This window comes from Aythya fuligula, chromosome 3 (assembly GCF_009819795.1).
Source record: "Aythya fuligula isolate bAytFul2 chromosome 3, bAytFul2.pri, whole genome shotgun sequence".
Taxonomy (NCBI): Eukaryota; Metazoa; Chordata; class Aves; order Anseriformes; family Anatidae; genus Aythya; species Aythya fuligula.
Genome location: NC_045561.1, coordinates 73,878,697 through 73,901,153, shown reverse-complemented (window position 1 = coordinate 73,901,153; position 22,457 = coordinate 73,878,697). Strand labels below are relative to the sequence as shown.

Here is a 22,457-nt window from a genome sequence, read left to right as displayed (position 1 = left end):
AATATTAATATCCAATATTTGCATATAGTACAACCTTGTGACTAAAATAGCTTTTGAATTTTTTTCTTGATTATTTTTCATTAACTTAATCTGTGCATTTTAAGTTGACAACATAAAATATCTGCCAGCAGATGGCAAGAATCTCATAGAGAAGACAGGTAACCTGGATGATATATACATTTTTTAAAAAGCTAACATTATAGTTTGTTGCTGTTAACTGAAAAAAAAATCAAGTTGGGCATTAATGATCCCATTTCAGAAAACAAAACAGATTAATATATTTGGTTCAGAAGAACAACTAAATATGCTTGAATTGTCTCCTGAACAGGGAGGAATATAAGCATGCATTTTAGGGCTATCTTCCATCACAGTATTATTTCTGTTTTGGGACTTGCAAACTGAAAGCAAATAAGAACCTTGTCTTTTTCTTTCTCTTAACCAAAGTGGGAAAACTGTTCAGACTAAAGCCCTCCTGTAAGTTGTGTGAAAGACAGTATACGTTTTCAGAGAACTGATGCATTTCCATACTACCTAGTAAACACTGAAACCATATTGAAATTTCTGTCCATTTCTCTGTCCTAAGACAGAATCCACTAATCCCCCTTTTGTGACAGGGATCCATCAGCCTATTTTTAATGACTCCTGAAACCTGAAGTCTGAACCCAGACTGTTTCTCCTTGTATCTGACCTGAATCTTTCAACAAGCAGAATTCTTCGTGTAAATAAGATTTTTTTTCCCCCCAGATATGATTCTGAAAGGGAGAACAAGTCCAGCTGTGTAAAGACAGGGAATTACTTCATATTTCTTACACGCTAGACCTCTGTTTAAGCAATCCAGTATAATGCTTGCCTTTCTTCTCCGTAAGGCAAGACTCTAAGACTCTAATTTGTTCATCATAGTTTACTTTCTTTTAATGATTTATAGCAACATCTGGATAAGTTTGTTTTATTGCAAAAGACTGAGGGATTCTTCCTAAAGCATGAAATATTTTCAACAATATTTAAAGAAGGAAATTAAAACTGGGATGAAGAACAAGACTAATCTTAAATTCTTGTGACATTAAGTTTTCTTTTAGAGATTGCCTTATTCCTTCTTCAAGAAAATATGAGGCAATTAGCACTCTAGGAAAAGATTTGTTTCTCATCAAACAAAATAATTAGATTTTGCACAAATTGCAGTGCATACATTTATACTTATTTTCTTTAAGAGGAAAGTGCAGCTGACATTTATCTGGTATTGCATATGCAAAATGGGAAGCTCTCCTAATCATTTCATCTCCTTTTAATAACTCATTTCAAAACTCTACTTCAGCTTCTCCTGCTGTATAATAAGAACAGTGCATATTATCAGTTCTCTATGAAACAAACTTGTTTTAATAATGGATTCTATCAGAACTGTCAACACTACCCAGAAATACTACTAATGAAGCTTTCATGGGACACTAATGCCAAGATACAGCTGCAATTTAATAGCTTTTCTCTCTCTTCCTCTTCCTCTTCCTCTTCCTCTTCCTCTTCCTCTTCCTCTTCCTCTTCCTCTTCCTCTTCCTCTTCCTCTCACTTCCTTCCTTCCTTCCTTCCTTCCTTCCTTCCTTCCTTCCTTCCTTCCTTCCTTCCTTCCTTCCTTCCTTCCTTCGGAAAGAAAGCAAACGAAAGCACTAGCATGTGCAGATAGCGCTAAGGTGTTAGCAGTGAGGGACATTCATAATTAAGAATCACGGGGAAAGTGCAAGTATGCAAAGGATCACAGGAATAGAGTATGCTTATGAGAAAATTTCTCCTGCAGTCTAGGACCTTACTGTTTGGCCTGGAAAACCTATGAGCATGTAGTGGTGTAGTGGCCAGCTTCCACCCTGGGCACTCTCTTTTCCAGTTGAAACCCCTTCCAGGTTTCTTTCCCAGGGGAATCAGGGCATAGACATAGGAAGGATATGTTAATAAGAGTAATTGTGACATGGAAACATGCTCTCATTTCCAGGAAAGAGCAGATTAACCAAGTAAAATCATCACATATCAAACAATATACAAGAGCATGATAGAAATCAGTACGTCATAGATTCATGGGCTTGATAACCAGAAGGGATTTCTGCTAGTTTGAATATTTTCCTGTTGAGCTTTATTTTGCAGTGTAAATCTAGATCACGTATAATCTGAATACATTGCTATTATATGTCATTACATTTCACCCATCTGATGGATTATTTTCATCTAATTAAAACACAGCTTGTTTGTGACTAGATAAGAACCAGACATCTTTTAGTCCTGAGATGGAGGTACAGAGAGAAGTTGCTTATATTCATTGATTATATATCACAATGACTGTAAGAATGTGGGCATAATTTCTCATCACGGTTTAGCTGCTGTCTTCACTTTAATTTTTATGTCTTTTTTTTTTCTAATAAAATAAAAACCTCCTTGTATGCTTATTTTTTCTTTCTTTTATGGAGGCACTTAAAAACTGAGTTAAATCAATTTTCAATCACAATTTTCAATCATCTTTAAAATTCCTCAAATAGATTTTCTGGATTTCCTCTAATTTCTATTAATTGTTGCTAAAAGGCTTAAAATGTTTGTATTTAGATATATGGCCTTCAAACCTGTAAGAAGAATTCAACTTCCAGAATTCTGGTGAGGTAGCAATGACGAACTTTTCCCTGAACCAATTCTCACTTGATGTAAATTTGTGATTTCTGGCTTATGAGTAATTAGCATACTCATAAATCTGCTTCCATTCCAATCTGGAGCTAGAGCCAATTTTTCAGATATTGCACACAAACTAGAAAATTCACAAGTGTTCCTTTCAGAAACATTGACGCCTAGCATCCTAGCTACATTTTTTCCTCCTATCTTTAGGCATTTTACATCTTAGATGTATCAGACTTTAATAATTAGTGGAAAGAAATAGGCACTTACATGTTATATGAGTCATGCTATAGATTAGAAATCTACATTAGAACCAGGGAATAACATGCTATTAAAGCATATTTATTTCAATTGATTGCAAAGTCTGAACAACTAACTCAGATCTGGTGCCTGAAATTGGAAGAGGTGAATCCAGCTACCAGCAGCATTTTGTAATTTCCACAGACTTTACAACAGTGACAAAACTGAGAAATATGTTGAGCTGTTGGAGCCTATGAGGTCTCACAGAGGTGAACCTCTGAGTCCTCTGACCATGAACTGCAAGGGGACTGGGGTTCCTGAAGAGGTCACAGGAAATGACTGTCCTCTGATGCACCTGGTGGGATAAACTCCCACTGCCTTCCTGACTATGGAACATCTGGTTTAACCAGCTTCAGGGGGCTGGGTTTGCAGTTCACTTGCTATGGATGATAAGACTCCACACACAACCCTTCCAGACAATAAGGCAGATTTTACAGGAAAAAGAACTCAACCTGAGATATTTTCAGATTTAATGAAACATCCTTTATCTGCTAGCAGTTTTTTGTCCATCTCTAAACTGAATAATCAGAACTTCATCATTAAAAACATCAGAAGATGAGATCTATTGATCCAGTATCATTTTTTTTTTTCCCCTGACTTCTTGGAAACTTTTTTTCAGAGCCAATGGTGGACTGTGGAGCCATTCACAATGTCAAAAAATAATTTGTGATCCCTGAGTTTGTCCAAGATTTCTGTTAGCCTTGCAGGAAGAGTCACAAGTCTCATCATTAAGATACAGTTTTTGATTAAAATAATAACAAGTCATGTAAAATATCTTCAAAGTCTTTAATTAATACAACAATATTGAGATTTTTTTCTTATCAAACTTTTTTTTATCAGTGTGAGACAGGCAATCATTATGTTAAAATTTATGAATCTTGATCCTTTGTAACCAGCCTTCCGTGTCACCTCAGTACTTGCTGGTGTTATATTTAGAGGTTTCAGCTACAGGATTTTTGTCCCCTGGGACAATACCCTCCTTTGTGGAGTATATGGGTGGTGGTCATGTCCTCCCATCTCCTACTCCTATTTGTCTCTTTTCTCTTATCTCCTCTACCCTTCTCCCTCTTCTTCCCTCATTGTTTGTGGCAATATTAGGTACACCTTTATTATTTTTTCCACAAACATCCAGTGGAGAATGGCACAGGAAGAAGAGCTTCCAGCAGTTGTAAGGCAACATATAAGCCATGATTGCTGTTAGATCCCTTCTGCAATAATCAATCATAAACAGGCAAGGATTTAATGTCCCCCTTTCTTTGATCTTCTGTGCAGTTGTTCAGTGGACTCTACCATATCTAAACTAGGATGTGGTCCTGATAAAAAATGTCAGAGGAGCAGGAGGTTTTTTTTTTTTTTTTTTTTTTTTAAGGGTCTCCTGCCATGGAGAGCTGAACATACTGTTCAGAATATATTCCTAGATGTATGGTGGAGAGCAGCCAATGAGCTCCTGCTTTCCTACTTTGTTGGTGCTCCCTCAGGATACTCATGCTCTCTGATTGATTATGCAGTCACTCTTGATTTAATATTTTCCTATATCTTTTCACAAATTAGCATTCACATTGAAAATTATACTTCTTCAGAGGAGAATCCCCTAAGTACATTTTCAGATGTCTATAAACAAAGTTCTCTTATGCAGTAAACCTAATATAAAAGGCAATATTAGCTGGTAACTTTGCAGGGGTGTGACTGAGAACACAATTACATTAGGCTTCAGCTGAAAAAAATTGAGCAGTGGAAGTTTGTCCACTGCACTATGAAGAACAAATTTTCCATATTGATTATGCAGGTGCATAATCATGAACCATCCTATGTTGAAGAACTGCATTGCTTGAGCTGATGACAGCTTCCTTCAAGCTTCTGGCAGTGAGTTGCTCAAGTGTTTCAGCAGCACACTGAAGAGAGTTCAGCAGGGAATAAAAGTTGAAAACACATGAGTATTTCTAGGCCACAAATGACTAAAATGTGTGGTGTCTAGGCTAGAAAGCACAGAACTATACGTCAGTTGATCACTGTGGCTATAAGCAAAAACCATAGTAATGTGATGCCTACATTCAGATAATGGTCTTATTTGTGCATTGGCGTTTGACTCACTCTGCTTTTGAGACATCTGTGACATTTTAGCAGGCAAAACCATAGTGATGGATGGGTGAATGAAAAAACAAAACGCAAAAACATCTTTGCTTTAAGGAACAAACTTCTTAAGAAACAAACTTCTCTGCCTTTCAAGTTATTGACCCACAATTATCAAAGATGTGTAGGGAGGGATCAGAGATAAGAAAATTGTCTAGAAGCCATCAATTGTATTTCTATTCTTGGCTCTGCACAACACTGTCTTGTTGTAGGTCCCTGAACCATATCACTTCATATTTCTGTTTTTATTTTCTCACTGAGACATAGTTTTTTCTATTTAAGTGGAAATCATTACAGTAGGGATTTTCAGTTTGTCCTATGCTGAGTGTGATAGATTCTCTATAACCTGTTCCCTGGGCTAGTTTGCTTATCCAACTGTCAGCACATATAGAAGACATCTATCATCACTGATTAATCATAGCTGAGAAAGTTCCTTATGCCTGTTCAAGTTTACAGATGCACTTGTCATTATCATATTGTAATATATCTCCCAAGTTCCTCTCTTTGCATGGAAGCTTCCCAAGTAAGATTTGTTTAGGAGGCATTCTCAAAATAGTCTCTGGGTCAGTAGTTATCAGAGGTTTTTGTAATATTTTCAGTTCTTCAGTATGTCATGTCTTTAGGCATATGCAGTGTAAAAAGCTTTGCACGCAGGAAATTTTCCCTATTTCCCTGAACAAAGAAAATTTATTCAATTTAGTTTAGTACATAACTTTACAATACATAACTTACAATTCAGTACGTAAACTTGCACTAATTTGTAAGTTCACTAGAATGTGATGAGAAACATGCTTGAGGGTTGTTGAATACCTATCATATTCTCCTGGTAGTGTAAATAGTTCACAGTTAGTCTCTTGCGCTAAGAACTTGTACTTTTTAACATTATTTTTTTATTATGTATAAACTTATTCAGAAGATCACAATAATGCCCAGCGTACTCTCTACATAAGACCACTCTTTATAAACTCGTACAGAAGACAATGTTGCTCTGAAGTGCAAGGTTACTTTGAAGTCATTTTTGAAGGTTTATCAGAAGTTGCAAGCAAAGTTTCTCCAGAGGGGCTTATCAAATATTTAAAGGCCACTTACCTTTAGGCCAGTGGAAATCAGATAGAAATAACTGACCAAGTGTCTGCCTTGTAATGTGGAGCTTCCTCAATTCTAGAACAACATATTTTCAGAAAGAAAGTAGTAAGTGCTGATATGCCTGTTTTAATTAGCCTTAAGTTAGAGGTGATTTCTGGCAAAGAAACACACCATAGATTGCACCAAATAAACATGTCCCAGCATTTGGTTCTTAAGGACTTTGATCTTACCAAAAAATTTCTCATTCAAAAAAGAAATTATCAAACCCATATCTTCTTCAGGTACTGATCAATCTACTCACAAATTCACGTCTTGCAAAAGGATATGTGTTGTTTGTGTAAAAGCTTATGTTATAGTTTATTTTTGATCAAGTTGTTTCTAACCTACATTAATCTGCTGTTCATACTGTGTTTACCAGTTACAGATGAAAATGGCTACTTCATTACAAACACATAATTCAATGACAAACTAAAAAAAACCAACTCATTTTGGCACATATTTTATTTTATTCATTCCCATAAGCTTCTCCAGAGAAATATGCTGCAACTTCTTTCTTGCTCTTTTGATTGGTAAAAAACACAGTCTTGTTTTGAGACAGCAGTTTTTACTTTGCTTATTGAATTGTTAAAACTTAATCTTAGACAAAAAAGTGATAAAACCACTCTTTTTTTTTTTTTTAATTATTATTATTTTATTTTTAGTTAGCACCCATTTCATGGTGCCCATTACACTATAAGGGGGAGGGTTGGTCAGTGTTTACTGCTTGTGCTATTTAAAGATATAAACTAAGAAAAATGAAGGTTATACACACTCTTTATGCAGAAAATACTTATTGATCTTGTCACTGGTTTGTTATTATTATTAATATTTTTAATTAACAGGGTAAAGAAGAATTTGCTGTTATTCATAATAGAATACTTCCCTCTTGATCACTTTATTGGAAGTTGTCATATATGAAAAACGTGTTGCTTGGGTTCAATTTGTAGGAAGAAGTTTATAGCATGATTAAACTGAGAGATTTCTCGTAGGCAAAATTTGATGTTGGAAACAAATCAGACTGTCATTTCCTATGGTGTGAAGAAATCCTGTATAATGATCCATAGAGAAAAGGCAGTTTGGTAGACCCCAAGTTAGCAGATACTTTATTCCTTTTAGGATCAACATGTCAAATGTTGGCAATGATGCTAAATCACTAGTCAGGCTTATGCATTTACCTTTAGAAGAACAATACCTCAGGTTCTCTTTAGATGTCAGGGTGATTTCCACAACAAATCTTGAAAATAGTAAGCAAATGGACCGCAGTATTAAATCAGTATCAAAGTAAGCCCAAACCCTATAAAGATAACTGTAGGGTTTTTTTTTTTGGTGTATGTTTTTTGTTGTTTTTGTTTTTGTTTTTTTGACTGTTAGAAAAGAAGAATATGTGGAAAGTTCAGATAAAACTGTAAAGATTTTGTTACTTTAAATAGGAAAAGGACGTAAAGTTATCATTACAGATATTTATTTTTTTTTCTTCCAAGTCTCATCATTTCTGCTCTATCAAGACCATCTATGAGTCATCTGCTTTTTGTCCAGTTCCCCACTTTCCTCTGACAGTGACAAAAAGAAATGGGTATAGACTGTACCAGTTAAGGAGATGCATTATTGGCTGCTATCCATTTATTGATGGCATAGAAATCCATTGCCTTTCACCACCCCTCCTAATGGCATCCTATAAAATATTGCCAAATTGGACCCTGTGGAATTGCCAAGCAAAGTGTTAGAACACCAGTATGAGCACCTGTCTCTGCTCTCAGAGGTTGCAGTATCAAGTGGCTTTTTTCACAATGTCTATCAGCAACATTTTTCAGTCATTTCTATTGCATTGATGCAAGGATGTAAAACCACACATTATTTTTATGTTTTGGGAAATAGGTTGGAGCACTGCTTAGGTGGTAGCATTCAAGGTGTTGGGTGAAGTGGTCCGGGCTGATTTACCAGTTCATTCTGTAGAACAGATTTTCTGGTGGAGTTTTATTGCTGAGGCATTTAGCATGCTCACAGCATTTCACTCCATTTAAACATACATGTTAGGAGCAGAGCCAAGATCCCAAATGAACCTTGTCTGTTACCTAATATTAAAGAAAATAAAATAAAGACTCTTACACTTGCAGGCTTGATTTCTCAAATGACTCATTCTGCTTACACTAAGAAAAGAGGCTGTTTTTAAACATGGCATAGAACAGATTAGGCTTGAATAGTTTTTTTCAAAAACCTCACTGTAATATTTTCTTAATGAAAATATTTTGATTTAAGAAGAAGGAAATATTTGAGTAGTTGGATAATTTCACATTCGTTTTTAAGAGTATTGTGAAATCCATGTTATTTGCCATCATCCTCAAACCTCTGAGAATATCTGATCACTATTGGATCATGCACATTGAAAAAATTTCATCATTTGTGCATGTTTTCTTTTCCTAATCAATGCCCTATTCAGAAAGTATGAGCTCTAATCCTAACTTTGCCACTGACTTTCACTCCCTGTGCCATTTCTACATTTTTTTTTACTTAGTTTGACTTACACATTGACTCACCATGTATATGAATAGAACTAGAGATGATAGTTCTTATGTAATGAGTAAAAATTTGGGATTATTAACTGTTAAGATACTTACACATTTAAGGTGGTATAAAATTACTATTGCATATTCTCTCTGAGATTATATGTATTTATTTATATGTATATATTATGTAAACATTATAAATAGTTGTTTGCATTTATGTATATAAAATACACATATCAATTCCTTATATACTAAAGTGTTTTCAATGCTTTCAGGTTTTGATTGTTGAAGCTGATAATGATAGTGCAACATAGTCTTATTGTAGCACTATTTTTGTAAGAAATTCTATGTTCATTATCTAGATACTATTACCTCAGTTTCCGGGTATTTTGTTAACAAGTTGCAACATAATTATTTGCTTAAATTATATCAGTTTACATTCTAGCCTCACTTTTTTTTTTTTTTTTTTTTTTTTTTTTCTTCTGTCTAGGAGAGGCCTGTGGGAGGTTAATCTTAGCCTTTATATTCCTGGGGGCTGGAACACATATGTTCTCTGTCCCTGTGCAACTGGCATATTTCACTCATTAACTGTTTATTTCATCTGCTCTGCCTGTTTTCTCTGGGAACTGTGAAGATTTGAGATGCTAATGTGCTTTGAGAGACAGAAAACAATCTCAGTTATTGCCTTAAGACTGCCAGGCTGGTAGAAAGGTCTTTAATAACCTTAGCTTATGTTTTGTTATATGTTGTTGTTTCAGGTTCAATGGACCCAAAAGACTTTCTGAGGGAAGCACAAATAATGAAGAACTTGAGACATCCAAAGCTTATACAGCTTTATGCTGTTTGTACCTTGGAGGACCCAATTTATATTATTACAGAGCTTATGAAATATGGAAGTCTTCTAGAATACCTTCAAAGTAAGCATACAACTAGAAACTCATTTCAAGGGGTGCCACAGCTTTCAGTTTAGTAAATATACTAATATAAAAGAAAGAATTAAAACACTTGGTTTAATATGAAAGATGTTTTATTTGTTGTATTTGGGGATGAGAAAGAGGAAAGAAAGATGTTTATGAACAAATTTGACATGCCAAGGTATCTGAGAAGCAGGAAAGAATCACATTTAGAGTTTTGTTCCTGCCTTATGATGACACATATTTTTCCACCAGTTCTATGACTAGATGGGAATGTACACCAACAGAATAAAAAGATAAGCATACCAGAGGACAAGTCATCATATTTGACACAAAACAGAGGCATTTCCACAACATGTACTTAATAGTTTTAAAATCTATTATCAGGCAAGGATAGCCTTTCACTGTGAATGTGTCCCTTGCCTGTTGCACCAGGTCTTTTATCTCAGCAGCACTTCAAAGTGCTCTTCTGAAGAAAAATAATAATTAAAGACAAAGTTGTACAGCCTGGAAAAATTAGCGTAATGATTGCTCTGTAAATTCAACTCAGCTATTGAGAAATGCCTGGTTCTAGTGCTGTTCCTCATTTTCAGTTTAGGATATGACTGATATACCGATGTCTCTAAGGTTGTGATGTTCTCTTAGAATCATAGAATTGTTAGGGTTGGAAAAGACCTCCAAGATCATCTAGTCCAATCATCCCCCTACCACCAATATCACCCACTAAACCATATCCCTAAGCACCACATACAACCTTTTCTTAAACACCTTCAGGAACAGTGATTCCACCAGCTCCCTGGGCAACCCATTCCAAGGCCTAACCAGACACTTCAGACAGATCTTAAAGATCTCAGTAAATGTCTTCTGCCTCCTGCCCATAAGGCAAAGACCTGTGCAGTATTGAAGACAGAATTTAAAGCGATACATTTCTTTCCCCATCCTCTCTATGGAACTGTTTCTTAAGTGAGGCTCAGTCCAGGGACATTTTCAGCTGAAGAAGTCTCTAGTAGAGGGATGACCCAGTTAGGAAGCCCCCAGAGGGGCTGCAAGGAAGTTGTGCCAGGTCATCTACATGTTTGCATGCATTACTAAGTGCTAGTAGTCAGAAGCTGTGAGGCACAAATTTCCTTTAAATTCTCATCTTTGGTGCCTTTATGTGCAGATTGCTGCTTATCTGACTGAAAGAGCCTGGCACATCAGAAAATGATTGCTGTGCATGAAAACATTTATTGCATAAGAGAAATAGCTCTGAGAAAGCCAGGATGAATCACAGCTATTGCACAGGTGAAAATTGTCCTCCCTTTGTACACGGAGTACAATATGTCCAGGACATATCAGCGCTGCAGCCCATGTTTAGATCAGTTGCCAGCATATGCACAGCAGCTGCCCTTGTAGGCATTGCATGTATACAGCCTGATTTGTGCACTAATTCCTGCAGCCTTGCATAAGAGACTATGCAAAGTCAGTTGGTCTCCAGGCGGCTATCAAAACTGTAAAAATGGCCAATGGAAACCTGCTGGTATCTTCCCTTTTCTGATGGCCTATGCACAGGGCAATAAGCAGAACTAGGAGGTGGAGGCAGAGATTCACCTGCTTCGATAGATATTGGTCAGAGAAGTTATTGCCACCAGTGACAGTAGTAAGAAAACAGATTTGAAGCTCAAGTAGAGCTCTCTGTCTGAAAGTGATCTTTATCAGTTGGAGGTCAGTGCATAACTCTTAATAAGCATTCTTGACACTCAGCTACTTCAAGAACCAAGAAAACATTTTTAAAAAGCTGGTGTTTCTGTGTATGTTATGAGTAAAAATGGCAAACTGGAAGAGAGGAAAAGTCTGGAGAACATTCCTCAGTTAAATTCCAATTCTGGAAATTTTTGGTACATGTTTTCAGTTTTAAGAAGCCCTAATATTTTATGTGTGGTGACTATCACATTTCACCATAATGACAGCAACTGACTTGTGATGGGTACATGAAGTCCTTGTATACCCTATGAATGTACTTTGGGATACTTCTTGATAAACACTGCTATTCAGAGTTACTGAGCTTCCACCAGTATGACAAAAATGTAACTGAAAACTTTTTTTTTTGTTATTGGATGTGAATGAAATCATCGTAAACATATGAATACCTTTATCATGCATGTCTGATAGACCTTGGGCTTTTTCTAACAGAGACGCAGTCTGGACATTTGGTGAATTATTTCCAAGGAAATGCTCTCAACTGGTGAAAGTGCTGTGTATTTATTTATTCATTGTCAGATTCTGTTGATGAGAATATTTGCTCATATTTCCTAAATGAGATATTGTGATTGATTGCTTAGAACAGGGTGCAGACCCTGAGCTGTCTTTGATATTTCCTCTAATAAATTTTTCATATATGGGGGATAGTCATGTCAAAAAATATTACTAGGAAAGGGCATGAAAATGCTACATTTTCTTTATAGGATAAAGAATAAGCCATGGGGAAGTTTTGTAAATTCACAAGTAGTGCCTGGTTTGGATGTGGAAGTTATATTAACTTTGTTTTTTGTTGTTGTAGTTTTTCTTCCTTTATAACACTTTTCAAAAAAAGTAACACACATGCATGCCCATATACTGCAGCTGGAAACTCTTCTACCCAGCTCTGGTTTAGACAGATGGGAGCTGGCTCTGTTCTGGAAACCTCTGTAGCTGTACATAAACAGTGAGATCAGTTGTGGCCTCCCCCCTTCCATCAGCCCACATGCTAAAGGTGGTAGGTCAGCCTCTGCTGCAACTTATAGAGGTGGATCTTGTCCCTCTCCTTTAACATGGTGCACCTGTATGTCCTAGAAGGAATAAAGCACAAGAAGGATTTAGCAGCTCTGACTCCTATTCTGCACTTACATAGTTCATTACACATGAGGAGTCATCCTTTCTGCTGTGACATTGCTGTGTTCTGTCAATTGGAGCAAGCTTGCATCAGGCCAGCCTGGAGCATTGACAGAGAAAGGACAAACCCATGCCTAAGTCCATCTGTGTCTTTGCATTAACAAGGAGGTAGTTCGCAGTCTGCAGGTGAAGGAGCAGTGTGAAAGGGAACACAAAGAGAAGGTTTTTAAACTGAGTCACAAAAGCTAGTTTCCAAAACCCAGGTACCTATGCAAGTACCTGTACATCTTTAGTTATTTCCTGATTAAATACAGCATAAGCTTCATTTGTGGATTTATTTTTGTCCAGTAAGATGAATAGTAAATGTTGATGTCTGCCAGTTATCAGAACTGCAAAACTTCTGAGTGCTATATTATTCTGTGGCCTGATGATGGATTTTCTTGACGGTTAAGCAATAGATTTTCACATAGACTGATTTTTCTCTCTCTTTTCTAAAGGTCAAGGCAGCTATTAAACATATGTGTGAGAGAGGAAAAGAATTTCTGAGTCAACAATAAAAGTAAATAATCTCAGCAGTAGATTATCATGCCAATGAGTTTAGCCTCAAAAAGAAAGTAGGACAATACATATACAGAGCAAATATAAACATTTAAAATTCATTTCTTTTACCTATTCATCTCAGAACATCTAGATGAGCATAAAATTCAAGACGAGGAAAGTGCAGCATAGATTAGTAAACAATGGAATTTCACACTTACCGTAAGGGGTGACTGCAAAGGTAGGTCAGATAAAATGCCAGAACTGGAGGAAGCTATTCAAAACAATGCCAAGACACTTTCACTGTGAATCAATTCAAAATAAGTGACAGAAAACTGCCAGCCTAAAATGTTTTATTTAACTCAGAGGCAGTAAGGAAGACAAGACACCATCCTCAATGAGAAAGAACTGCCAATACATGAAGCAACAAACACTTAGCTTTTTGATATTGTTAAGATTCTGAAACAGAAATTTGAAGTCATTCTGAATATTAGATGCTACAGACATCGAAATATGTTTCAGTGCTGCAGACTTTGGGTGTCAATGCCTGAATATAACACTGATTTGGTTTACCTAGATTACCTTGGGGTATAAATTCTATGCTGAGTTTATCTGTCCTCAAAATGCCATAAAGTCCCTGGATTTGAATTCCAGTGTGTCATACCCAGTAACATATTATTGGTACCTGTCTTACTATTTATGGCTGCAGTTTTTCATGGCCCTGAGGCTTTTTCTTCATTTGTAGAGGCAAGCTGTTCTATGCAAAGTTATTTTGCTACTTTATTTTAACAGCCAAACTTTGACCGCAAATCTCTATTTCTGGAACTTGATGATCTTACTGTGGTGGGAGTGGCATAAACTTCAGAAACTTCTACAAGAGAAGCAGGCAGCTTGAAAGCAGCTCGAGGAGTCCTTGTGTAGAAAAGCAGCAACAGAGATAACAGCGTGAAGCAGTCAAGTGGACTGTAAAATGAAAATGAGAGTTACACTTGACAGCAGATGGTGTATTTGCTAGTAAGAATCACCAGAGAACAGGCAGCAGGGCTAATTTTGTCCTTTTCCCTCTTTAGTCATCTTTGGCTACACCCAGTGAGTGCTGACGTTAACTCTTACTTGCATTTTGGGATGGGTTATACACTTTTCAGAAAGGCAAATATCTGCATTGCTAAATAGATAAATGTCTTTTTCTTTAGAATATGTCACCAGATCCTTCTAGACCTAGAACAACTGCTGTATTTGGCACCTACTGTTTTCAACAAGATGGGGCAGTCATTGTCACTTGGTTATCATGAAACAAGCTCTGTGACTTAAAGTAGTGCTGTTCACTAACCTCTGACATTTGTTTGGTCTGTTACATCATTGCATTGCATGGTTGCCTTGATTTGTGTTAGCTGTATGAATCAGTTAACTCTTATTTATATTTGAATACCACAAATATTGTATTACTTTTGTCTTTTTAAATAGAAGATGCAGGCTCCAAAATCCTCTTGAAACAACAAGTAGACATGGCTGCTCAGGTGGCTTCTGGGATGGCCTACCTTGAAACCCAGAACTATATCCATCGAGATTTGGCAGCAAGAAACGTTCTTGTTGGTGAACACGGTGTTTACAAAGTGGCGGATTTTGGACTTGCAAGAGTTTTTAAGGTGGGTTGTGAAAAAGTAAATTGGCTCTAATTCAGCTCTAGGGGAAAAGGAAGAAGACATCAACTAAGGTATGTCCTGTAACCTCTAAATTATTGTGTTCAGGCAAAAAAGCAAGTCCAGAGAGAAAAGGATCCTTAATGCATTTTCTTGTACCCACTACTTGTGTTATCACATGTAAGGTTAGAAGCTGGCCTGTGCCTTTGTGTCAGTCTGAAGATGGCTGCCTGGTGGGAAGATTGCTTCCCACTCAGCCACCAAGGAAGGAAACCCTTGCTTTGCAGCCTTTATCCACAAGACTAGTGTCTAGCACATGAAGAGAAATTGCAGGAATTACATTCCCAGGCCTGTAAGAAAAAGCAGATAAAAATGCATTCACAGCTATTTTCTCCTTTTTTACTTCTGCTTTGTCTCTGTGATGCTTGGGAGTATAGGTAGCAATCATAAAATTGCTACCTATTCCTCTGCACCACTGACTGTGGAGTTCATAAAGAGAACTCTCAGACATTTGGATCTGATGCAGCTTTACGTTCATTGCCATTGCACTCTCTTTCTCTCTCTCTCTCTCTCTTTCTCTTTTTTTTTTTTTTTTTTTTTTTTCATCTCTACCCTTGGAAAGTATGGAAAACCAAGTAATGCTGACCAGTATCACCCTAGGAAAGAGTTGTGGATTAGAAATTTCTTACCTCTGAAAAGGATCTGAACAGAGTTGGAAAGACTTGATTTGACATATTTTATGGATTCAAAATGTAGCCCATGATTTCTGAGGTCTTACTATTGCTTTTATTGATTTATGCTTTTATGAGAAAGAAAAACAGAGAAGAAAGCCCTCTGCTTCTCATTTACTTTTTCTTTTTAATTCAAGCATTATATTGAAGTTCATAACAGAGTTGGATTTATTACATATACTGAACTGTAAAATAATGGCTTGACAATGGTATCAAGGGGCTTTGAAAGTGCTTTTTGCTTAATTTTAATTCTTCTAGTTATATATAAGATCAGATTGCACATCTTTAACAAGAAAAATATGTCTTTAAATGAAGATTGCTTATAATATGTATTTCTCCTTTGTTCTCACTAAAAAGGGTAATCATTTACAGCTGTTGACATTGCTTGTTAAAATTTAACTTCACTAAAATATTCTGTTATAGAGTCATTTTTGCAGACTTTCTTAGGAATATTCTGTCTCTTGAGTCAAAATACTAGCACGATCACATGCAAAGATCCCAAATGAGGATCTCAAGTGAGAGAAGTGAAATACAGAATGTTAACTAGCATAATCAAATCATTTCTTGCTTCTAGAGATGAGTATTATGGTCAAAATGCCAATTATATCAACGTGTAGATACAAGACATTGTAGATATGTAGATACAAGACATTTGAACCAATAGTTCAAAGCTTTAGGACATTACAGCTGAAAAAGATACATTCTAAAGTAAAAACAAACAAACAAACAAACAAAAACAACAGAAATTCTTGTATACATATGCCTGAATTTGCAAGAGAAAATCTGACCAAGGCATGGGTGTGGGTGATGTACACTAAACCACAAGTAGGAATTAAAGAGAGAATAAGTGTTCACAAAGTTTAGGTGTCCATGCTATAAAACTTTAAGGAAACGTTTCTATGGGTAAGGAAAATTAACTCAAATTTGCAAGCAAATAATTTTTCTTTTCCTATAAGTATTTCATCTTCACTTCACATGAATTAATTGCAGCCACTGTAAGCTAATGTTAATTTGAATCACTTGGAGTTTGTTCTTCAGTCCTGAAACCTTCTTAAGCGATTGTTATAAAAGTTAATGGCCCTTCAACGTTACAATAAATCATAGACCAAAGGTTCTGAATTCATTAGCTCTAGCTCTTTCCTTCTCTATTTACTGAAGACCAGACTTGGAGGCATTTGGTCTCTAGTGTCAGCAGGATGCTTACAGTGCCACTTCTGACAGATTTTTGAGATCCTGCACACCAGATTCAGAGCTCACAGTAGCAGGTCATAATTAATCACAAGCCACTCCAACTCTGTGTGCTCACTTGAAATGATAAATGCTTTGGAAAGGCCTCCAATGAACAGTAGCACTTCTCAACTGTAAAGCCCACTTCAACAAAAGACTTCAGTAAGTGCATGCTTTAATACCATGAAAGGCAAGCGTTTGATAAATTTAAGCACAAGCTTAGCTCGGTCAGGTGCTTAAGTGCTTTGCTAAAAACAATCCTAAATCAGACTTTGTTTTACTGTTGACAGGTAGAAAATGGAAATATATGTGAAACCAGGCCTGAAACAAAACTTCCAGTGAAGTGGACAGCCCCTGAGGCAATCTGCCACAACAAATTCAGCATTAAGTCAGATGTGTGGTCTTTTGGAATACTTCTCTTTGAAATAATGACTTACGGAAAGGTGCCATATGCTGGTAAGCATTTTTACCTAAGGAATGATTTCTAGTTGTTTTCTTGCTTTTAGAATGATGTATTGTTGTGGTTTAACATGGCAGGCAACTAAGCAGCATGAAGCCATTTGCTCACCCTCCACCCTCCATCTCTGGGATGGGTAAGAGAATCAGAAAGAAATGAAAGCCTGTGGGTTGAGATAGAGACAGTTTATTAAGACAGAAAAGAAAGGATAATAAACAATAATAATAATAATATGTACAAAACAAGTGATGCACAATGCAATTGTTCACCACCCACTGACCGATGCTCAGCCTATACCCAAGCAGCCAGTCCCCCCATCCCGGTCAGCTCCCCCATATTTATTCTTCAGCAAGACATTAGATAGTATGGAATATCACTTTGGCCAGTTTGGGTCAGCTGTCCTGAGTATGTCCCCTCTCAGCTCCCACTGCAACCCTAGCCTGCCCTCTGGCAGGTCAAAGCAAAAAGCTGAAAAGTCCTTGGCTTAATGTAAACACTGCTCTGCAACAATTTTAAATCGGAGTGTTATCAATATTATTCTCATCCTAAATCCTAAACACAGCACCATAGCAGCTACTAGGAGGAAAATTAACTCTATCCTACCTGAAGCCAGGACACATTAAAAAGCTTAATGCCTGTACCACAGGCATGTTAAAGGGTTAGAACTGTAAATACAGAAAGGTAGCTGTTCAGATGATACCCATTTAGTGGGTCAGACCTTCTGGCTGCCCCAGGCTCCCTGGAAGCTTTCCAAAGGCTGTGATCAACAGCCATTCAAGATTTCTCTTGCTGGAGTCAACCTACATTTCACATACACAGAAGCCAAATGTTTATTTCCCTCCAGCACCGGATCAAAGATGCCAATTGCTAGAATGTGGAAAAGAGAAAGGCTTTTTATAGGATCATAGAATCATTAAGGTTGGAAAAGGCCTCCAAGATCATCTGGTCCAACCATCCCTGTACTACCAATATTACCTACTAAACCATGTTCCTAAGCACCAGGTCCAAACTTTCCTTAAATGCCCCCAGGGCAGTGATGCCACCACTTTCCTGGGCAACCCATCCCAATGCCTGACCACTCTTTCTGAGATGAAATTTCTCCTAATTTCCAACCCCAACCTCCCATGACACAACTTGAGGCTATTCCCTCTTGTCCTGTTGCAAGCTATCTGCAGGAAGAGGCAGACCCCCAGCTCCCCACACCTTCCTTTCAGGTAGTTCTAGAGAACAATAAGGTCTCCCCTTAGTGTCCTCTTCTCCAGAATAAACAACCCATTTACTCAGCCACTCCTCATAGGAATTGTGTTCGAGACCCTTCACCAGCATCGTAGCCCTTCTCTGGACACTGCTCCAGGGCCTCAATGTCCTTCTTGCAGTGAGGGGCCCAAAACTGAACATAATATTCAAGGTGTGGTCTCATTCTCTCACCTGCCTGCTGTCTTGTTTTTCCTTTCTTTTGTGTGGATATCACATAAAAGAATGTGCTATCATTGATGAAATACTGCATAGGTACTTCAGGAAGAAGCCATCCAAAAAATGAATAAGGGTGATTTTCCCACATTCCTTCATATTTGACTACACAGTGGAATGATTTCATAAAGAGAAGGATCACAAGTATTAGGAATAAAATTTCACCAACCACATAAGTACATTTAATGGTATGAGAAGAGCCAATATACCTAGCACTCTGAGAAGTGCTCAAGAGCTGTGGCTCCAGTAACAACAGATATCAATGAAATGCCTGACTGTGATTCATTTTGTGCTAGTGAGGAGAACACTAGGGCAGGACTGAACCAAAAAAAAGTTATGTTGCATCCCAACAGGCCTGAGGGCTGGTGCATTTACCATAAATTACATTTAATGGGGTTCAAAACTGGTATTTACTGTAAAAGGAAAAGTTGGTTTTGCTTTTTAATTTCCATCTTCCCATCCTGTGAAAGCACTTTAGGAAAAAACAAAACAAAACAAAACAGAACAAAACACGCTCCAAATCCTCAAATTGTTCTTACACGAACTGTATATGTGTGCATATGTAAACACACATACATAAATTATTCAAGTAGAAGCACCATGATTTTTGGTATTGTCTGAATAAATACATAGCATTATACATTGGCAAAGGCGTAGTTTACCTTTAACTTTACAGAAGAAAATGTCCTTTTGCCATGGTTATTTGCTTTCTTGATATTACTTTCAGGAGTATGTCCTCTGTAATCAGTTAAGAGATAAGGTTATGTTGAACCATTGTGGCAATGGGTAATGTACAAAGGAAACATCATTCAGAGATCTAAGAAAAAGAAATAAAGATTATACAACTGAGGATTTAGTTTAAAGAGTAGAAAATTGAAAGGGAATTGGACAATAGCCTTAATACATAAAAGGTACAATAAAGATAAGGGAATTGCTTCTTCTTCATGACCCATGGTGACAGAGCAGGATGCCACAAGATAACTGCACCAGAGGAAAATTAGGGCTGATGTTATTGAAAACTTTCCAAATGCAAGGAAAATTCAAAAGCAGGTTAGATTTTCTTGGGAGGTTTTGGAGCTGCTGAGTGCAGAGTGACTTAGATTTAGCTTAAGTGAAGTAGATGTCAAAATAATTTAAGCAAAGGACAGGTGGCGGAGGAGAAGCCTCCCACCACGACAAACCCATTTTAAATGCCTTGCATCAGAACAGTCAGGGTAAGGGGCCTGGGAAGTACTGGAGGTACTTTTCAGCTGCTGATCTGGGCACCTCCAGTGGTTTCTGTGTTCTTTTTCTATGGAATGGGGCCTTCCCACTCCCATCTCTGCCCTTAGCATGGCTGCACTTGGAGAAAGCACACCCTTTTGTCATCTAGGTAGGAGTCAGGGACATGTGGCGTCACATGTGCCTATGCAGACCCTGGAAGTCTGATGAATTCTTTCTTCCTTGAACCATTAACAGGCCTGACAGGACACCAGGTGATCCAGATGCTGGACACGGGGTACAGACTGCCTAAGCCCAGGTGCTGCCCACAGTCCATCTATGAGATGATGATGCAGTGCTGGAGCCAGGAGGCCAGTGAGAGGCCCACCTTCCAGGTCTTGTGCTGGCAGCTGGAGAGCTTCATAGAGAATGACATCAGTGCCAACAACTGTGACAACGCCAAGTGAACCCCAAGATGGGGGCTGAGGTGGAAAAGTGTGTGAATGTGACTGAAGGGGTGGCTGTGAAATTAATTTAAGCCCAGATATGAAGCGAGACATTATGAGGTGAAGACAAGGAGGGCTGCTACACTGTCACGCCAATGCTGGCACTCAAAGACACTTCAAGTTTTTGCTGCTGGCAAGTGTTTTGCAAGATGAAGCATCAGGAAGCTGAAAGGGTGGGGGCTTCTCAAATACAAACTGGCTTCTATTTATTTTTTAAATATCAGATCACAAGAATGAAAAAAAAAATAATCTTGCACAGTAGCATTACAGCATTTCATAATTTCTTTATGGGAATAATTATTTTCTTTTCCTTAGATTTTTGAACAATACCAGTTTGTGCTTGTAGAGGAGTTTGATCACTCTGCACAGCAGGATCTGTGCTTTAAGAGTTCTCTTACAGAAAAAAATAATAATAAAAATCCCATTAACATGATAACAGCAGAATCCAGATTAATTGCCTTGCTTAAACCCAAAGTACACATGCTTTTGCTGTATTGAAAAAAAAAAAAAAGGCAACACAGAAGTTCATGGGGGGAAAGGAATTATTTTGTTCTATAGATGCAGGATTGATCTTTTCTAGTTTGTATACAGTTCCTCTTTTACAAGAATAAACACAATCATTATTAGATTCCTGAAGCTGTTTGTTTTGAATGTTAAATAGTGTCTTGAAACCTATGATCTATCATTATTTATTGAAGTATAAGGACTGGTTTCATAGCTCTTAAAGTTTAGGATTTCTGGAGAATTTAAAAGTTCTTAAAAAGATCTTAAAGTTTAGGAATTCTGGATATATTAAAAAGAAATCAAGACTACGTTAACATTTCAGAGTGACCCCCTACATCTTATCCTTCTGCACACATCAATAACTTTCTCCAACAGGACAAGGCTCAGGGCAGGTGTAGGTATTTCACAGAAGAACTAGAAATCTATGCTTCCATCTTCTCTAGATTTAACTTTAATGTAGGAGATTTAAATAATTGATGATCCCTTTTATTTTGTTCCATGGGGAAATGGGGCCCAGATGCTTCTGCTAGCAGTCTTCCCAGCTACAGATTTTAGAAGTTTTTTTTTTTTTTTCCAGATTTTCTAATTAACTTCAATATCAGTTTTGCTAAAATTTAATATAACTGTGACAGTTTTATCTCCAGTTGTGAGGTTTAGAGGACCAAGCTTCAATTATTTACTTATGATTCATCAGTTAATTATTTAACAACATAATCCAGGAATTAAGAGCTCTACTGTGTTAACATAGCATGAGCTCAGTGTAAGTTTTCAACCATTTTCCTCTAATATCAAAAAAGGTATAAATAAATTAAAAGATTCATTACTTTAAAGGCTGGGTGGTTTTTATTACCTCTCTTCTTTATCATCTTTTCTTCTCTTTAGATATATCAGATCCATTCATCTCAGTGCCTTGCTTCTAATTTTTAATTTCCTTTTACCCTCCTCTACTTTTGGAAGGCAACATACCTTTTCATTATTATTATTAAGTATATATATATATTATTATTTTTTTTTTCTTTCAAGCATACCTTTTATGTGCTGTCTATTCAGAATTATATTCCTTATTTATTTTTCCTCTTTCTGTCTGACTACACCTACAGTCTCTTTAGTGTTCTGTCTCTGTTCATCTTCATTTTTTGTGTGCAATGTTTCTCCCTTGTAGCTGTCTTTATACTAATTATATTTGTAAAGCACAATACAGCAGTAATTAATTAGCTGTCATACCATCCATGTGATTTTGGAAAATGATCACCATTCTGAAAGAAGAGGTTAAATGGCTGTGCCAAACCCATACTGATAAGAATTGGCATGGAGAGTCCCAGGCAAAGTCTCATGCCTTAATACTGTCCCTGTTTGTTTCTAGGCTAATGCTAAGTACTGGCTCCTGGCCCCAGTGAGATATTATTTATGGTTATCAAATCTCCATCAATCCATGCGCCTCTCTTCTGGCCAGGAGCTGTGTTTAGCACTGTTGCAATGTAAGGTTAGCAAATCCCACAGAGACGTGTTATGTAGTCAGAATAGGAATGGTGTTATTCAAACTTATCATCAAACTTGCAATCTTGATGTTCAAGCAGTATTCAAGCAGTATTTCTAAGATGATTTTTCAGACTGAGAACATTAAGAATGTTGCAAATAAAAGCTGAGTTTGCATGATTCAAAAAAAAAAAAAGCAGATGAAAGAAATATAACCTTGAAAAGGACAGAAGTGCATTTCAA

At 37.1% G+C, this 22,457-nt stretch overlaps 1 protein-coding gene across 1 annotated transcript in view; it reads left to right on the top strand.

Moving 5' to 3' along the window:
* FRK (fyn related Src family tyrosine kinase) overlaps positions 1 to 20,195 on the top strand; it is a 57,081-nt gene extending 36,886 nt beyond the window's left edge. The window contains exons 5-8 of the mRNA XM_032184464.1: positions 9,461 to 9,619; positions 14,468 to 14,649; positions 16,892 to 17,057; positions 19,987 to 20,195. Coding sequence (XP_032040355.1) covers positions 9,461 to 9,619; positions 14,468 to 14,649; positions 16,892 to 17,057; positions 19,987 to 20,195 — 716 coding nt within the window. The remainder of the gene's footprint in view (positions 1 to 9,460; positions 9,620 to 14,467; positions 14,650 to 16,891; positions 17,058 to 19,986) is intronic.
* Positions 20,196 to 22,457: the final 2,262 nt, after the last annotated feature.